The sequence below is a fragment of the Rhincodon typus genome, chromosome 22, assembly GCF_021869965.1.
Source record: "Rhincodon typus isolate 14 chromosome 22, sRhiTyp1.1, whole genome shotgun sequence".
Classification (NCBI taxonomy): domain Eukaryota; kingdom Metazoa; phylum Chordata; class Chondrichthyes; order Orectolobiformes; family Rhincodontidae; genus Rhincodon; species Rhincodon typus.
The window spans coordinates 11,184,266-11,189,286 of NC_063353.1; the positions used below are offsets into that span (position 1 = coordinate 11,184,266).

At 43.8% G+C, this 5,021-nt stretch overlaps 1 protein-coding gene across 1 annotated transcript in view; it reads left to right on the top strand.

Moving 5' to 3' along the window:
- Positions 1–222: 222 nt before the first annotated feature.
- The window catches only part of rerg (RAS-like, estrogen-regulated, growth inhibitor), a 75,725-nt gene continuing 70,926 nt past the window's right edge, over positions 223–5,021 (top strand). Inside the window, exons 1-2 of the mRNA XM_020510973.2 lie at positions 223–435; positions 1,051–1,247. Of these exons, the coding sequence (XP_020366562.1) occupies positions 1,187–1,247 (61 nt within the window). The 5' untranslated portion in view covers positions 223–435; positions 1,051–1,186. The remainder of the gene's footprint in view (positions 436–1,050; positions 1,248–5,021) is intronic.

The following is a 5,021-nucleotide window of genomic DNA, read 5'->3' on the forward strand; positions in this document are numbered from 1 at the left end:
AGTAGTTGAGTTTGCGATTATGTTCAGCATGGACTGGTTGGACCGAAGGAGCTGTTTTCCTGCCATATGAGAGAGAAGAAGTCCAGATGACTCTTCATTAGAGCTGCCCTGATGTGGACCAAGTAAATGTCAATCCCGTGCTGGTTTCGTTGTGATCCAGTCCGCGTGTTATGGCCGATATAGTATTGGAGGCGGTGCTCTCTGTCAATGGCACATCCAAGCTCAGGCAGGCAAACGTTTCTCTCCTGACTGGCGGAGTCACTGGCAGCGATACCAGCCCCCACCTCTTTCTCAAAACCTCCTCCGTTTGCAACCCAACCAGGACAACCCATTTTCCATGTTGCAGCTTCAGTCTTGTCCCGAGCTGGAGTATTGCAGCGGAACAAGAGAGGCAAAAGGAGTTTGAACAAATGGGAGCAACAACAACAGCAGCTGGTGTGTGTGTGTGTGTTTTTTTTAATACCTCATGCAGTGTTTTTCTTTTAGTGAGGATGATAATTTAAAGGGAGAGATGGAAAGTTAACAGCGCTGGCACTGTGGAAACGGAGTTGAATGCTGTTGGTTCACTCAGGGCAATGGGACTAAATTAAATTGTCCTTTTTCCCCCCCACTCCAAAATTAATCCATCAAATTCTCTCCCCAGTGCTGAATTGGTGAATGTGGAACCCTCAGCTCTTAGGATAAGCCCTACCCTTGTTACCATTTGGACGGTGGGATAAAGAGGTTTGCACGTTTGAACCTTGTTTGGTATAAACCAGGTACAGATTGAAAATCTTGCTGCCTGCCACAGTGATAGTGATACCGTTAGTCACCATCCGCAGAGAGAAAGTCGGGAGGTGGGGGGTAGTAATGTGAAGCAGTCCCGCAGTCCCACTGCTTTGAGTAGTATCACATTGGTCACAGATACAAGAACTGCGAGCCGGTGGAATGATAGCAGTTGTTTCACAGCCTTGTCAAGCTGTTATTTTCCCTGTTGGTTTTGCTCATCTGTGAAAGTAACTGACCCGTTTTACCTTCCACTTTTTAAATCACCCCCCTTTTCCCCCCCAGGCAGAAGGGGTCGGTCTTCAGCAAGAAGGGAATGAAGTTTGACTCTGGATCGGATCGCTGATAGCCCCTTTGCTCGGTGTTTATATCTGCTGCTGGATTGAGGATTGAACAGGTTCCCCCTCCTGTTCCCTGGACCATGGCGAAAAGTGCCGAAGTGAAACTCGCTGTCTTCGGGAGAGCTGGCGTGGGCAAGTCAGGTAAAACAAAAAGGACAAAATTAATCTAAATTTCGGGAGACAACCAAGTGGTTTCTTTGTTAAAATAAAAATAAGTCTACCCTCCCATTCATTTCTCAGCTCCCTTGATACAAGCTATGATCTGAATCACTAACATACCTGACTGAGTTACAATGCAAAAATGTGCCCATTCAAATCAACGGGGCCGGGGGTTTCGATTGAAATGTTGAATTCACAATTTCTCTCTATTATTAAATCCCAATTCACGAGAAGGGTCAGTGTGGAAGTCAGCTGCAGGTGTTGGTTGTTAGTGGAGGCGGATTGTCTGGCGGATTTGCTGTTGCCCATTCACTCAGACTGCCTTTCATAAAACCATTCCCTTGCCCTTGAGCCGCCCGCACTTGTTTTTATTTTACGGGCTGCACTCGAGTAGGAACAGAGCGCGGTCCATACGAGTGCCGGCTCACAGTGCCGTCTGTGGGCTGATGTTGCCACACCCTTGCGAGTTGGCACAAGTGGTTATCCCACTACCCCTCCCCGAAATGCGGAGGTTTTGTTGAATTATGTGCATTATCTATAGTAATCAATTGTTGGGGATGGAGTATGCAGAACGTGGGCAGTTTGGTTGGATTCATACAGGGCTCTGCGACAACCTGAGTAATATCCAAATCAGTGGAAGTTATCAGTCACATGGTATTTTGTAGCGAGGCTACGTAGAGATGTCCAACAAGTTCTCTAAACCTAATTGGCAAAATATGTTTCAGTCACTGCTCTTCTGTGAGACAAGTCTGAATTAAGGTTTAATTAATCCTTTCCACTTCATGAAAGGGCAGGGTCCCCCGTTGCTTGGTATCAAGCTACTGTTATGATCATATGTTTCTGTCAGTTCTTTAAATACTTTAGTCTGCATCCCTTGTGATCAATTTCCTTACACAGGTCCCCTTATCCTCAATCAAGTGATTTAACACATGGTAGAAAGATGGGATAACAAGGTGGAGAGCTGGATGAACACAGCAGGCCAAGCAGCATCAGAGGAGCAGGAAAGCTGACGTTTTGGGTCTTGACCTTACTTCAGAAAATCGTAGAAAGATGGGAGTTGCCCTCTTAACTAACATTCCCATCCGTCCTAGTTTCATGTTCTCCTGGACCAGCCAAAGGAGGGTGGACTGCCTCAGATGATAGACCCCTTTTACAACTAGTCTCACAGTTGATCAGCTTTCTCCCCTGGGTTACAAGCAGAGACCAGTAGCTCAAAAATTGGATAAGGTTGACTTGAGTCGAAGCACATCGCGGACTCATCTGCTTTTACTTCTTTCTCTTTCTCTGATTTTGTTTACTTTAACCTTATTTACCTTCTGTGGAGAGCACCTGGCAGCTTCAGCAGTGGCTGCGTTGCCAAGATCGGCCCAGCGCGGTCTCATGGCAATGACGCCATTGGTAGAGGCAAGATGGCGCTGAAGAATGGCAACACGGTTCTGCGGTGGCAGCAGGGTGAGGGGACTCGTGCTGGCGAAGGTCTCAGTGTTGGGGAGGAAGACTGTGGATCCAGGCCCATGGCTAAGCACTTAAGAAGGACTGTAATGCTAAACTCTTAACTTTATTTCTTCACTTTGTACTTAAGATTTTGTATCTAGGTACGTTTGTATCCAAGATGGCGCCGGAGGATGGCGACCTTGTACACTTTTCACTGTACTCTGTATCCCTGTATTTGAGTCCATGTGACAATAAAACCTACTCTAATTCTGATTTGTTCCACTGTTGAGCTTGGAAATCCAGTGGTGTGTGCTGTTAGATTTCAGGGGTATCCTAGATCAATGTTTTGTTAGTGAAATCACTGTTTAAACACAGAGTCCAATCTTTGAAACCTTATAAACCCTCAAGGGAACAATGTTGCCATGGTAAAAGTGAGAAGGTGATTGCACAGATTGAATGGTATGATCAATGATTGTGACTTGACTCATCAGGTTGAATATTTTTACTTTAGCTTCAATGTTCTTATTTAAAAATATAAACCAAACTGTTGGAGGATCTGGGCTACAACCAGAATAACATCTGCCAAAGATCCTTGTAAGCAATATCACACTGTAAAGTGACTAGAGCAGAAGTCTCTGTAGCCTACTAACGGGAGGTGAATAAGCACTCTGCTGTCATGTTTTACATAAATGCTTGGGAGCAGGTCCCGAGAGTTAGTTAACAGGAGTAAGTTTTCAAATGGCATATATTTAATAGACTTGTTCTCTTTCTCATTTCTGTTTCTAAAGTTGTTCGTCTCCCTCTTCCACCATGTAGAGGTTAGGTGCTGGACCTTTTCCCAGGCATCTATTGTATCCGACTGCTGTGATGCGCATTCATAAAGCTTCCAGTTCTCCTTCCTTGAGCCCTATCAAATCCCCCATACTGCACAACAGGCTACCTTTTTATTGCCAACTCCTGCTGTATCATGTAACCTCAACAATTGCTAGGGTGACTTGGCAATTCTCCCATATTCTCCACCTCATGCTGAGCACTCGTGTGTGTCTGCTTGTGGTTTCCATGATAACTCTGCTACTAACATCAAAAGTTCAGTGTTGTCGCCCCTTTTCTATCCTTCACCAGTGGGTGAAAACAAGGGGAGATAGTGGTAATGTTGCTAGATTAGTATTTCAGCATCTCACATTACTGTTTTGGGAAGGTAGTTTCAAATCCCAACACGGCAGGTTTGAATTTAATAAAAATCTGGAACTGAAAGCTAGCCTTGGATTGTTGTAAAAACCTACCTAATGTCCTTTAGGGGAGGAAATTTTTCAACTTTACCATAAAGATATGGCTTACATGTGACTCTAAATATGGTTGACTCTTAACCACCCTCTGAAATGGCTACTAACAGGACATTCAGTTCAAGGGCAGTAAATGCTGGCCCAGCCTACATCCAGTGAATTAAAAGAGAAACTACTGAAGAAAGAGACTATTTAGCCCGGCAAAAACAAGAAGAACCTTTTGAAGCTGTGGTGTTAGAAGCGTTTTGTCATTGGTGACATGAAGGATGGATAAATCCCTTTTATCATTTTTTTTTGGCTTTTACGTTAGAAGCTTCTCGCTCTTTGTGCACATTCTCTGCAGCCATTAAATTGTATTCTTCCCTTTATTCCAGTACTGAAATGCAATTTGTATGGTATGTTCTGCCTGTAATGTATGCAAAACAAAACTTTTAACGGTACAGGTAGTTCTTGTCTAACACAATAGTTGCATTCTTGTGTGACCTTGCGCTATAGAAAATTGTCAAAGAAAATCACGTTATAGGGAAATCACTATACTGTACAGTAGAAAGATTGCGTTATCCAAACAGCGTCCACTATTCATCAGTTACGTTACAGCCAATTCATGTTAACGAAACACATATTATAGCAGAAATACCTGTACCTGGGTCTTTTCTCCAGGGTAGGGGAGTCCAAAACTAGAGGGCGCAGGTTTAAGGTGAGATCAGAAAGATTTAAAAGGGAACTAACTGGCAACTTTTTCATGCAGAGGGTGGTGCGTGTATGGAATGAGCTGCCAGAGGAAGTGGTAGAGACTTGTACAATTACAACATTTAAAAGGCACCTAAATGGGTATGTGAAAAGGAAGGGTTTAGAGGGATGTGGGCCAAATGCTGGCAAATAGGACTATGTTAATTTAGGATGTCTGATCGGCATGGACAAGTTGGACCGATGGGTCTGTTTCCATGCTGTACGTCTATGTGACAATAATAAATCAAATCAAATCAAAAAGTTGGAGAAATTGAAGTACTGTTAATGTAGAATATATTCGGGTGGTAGA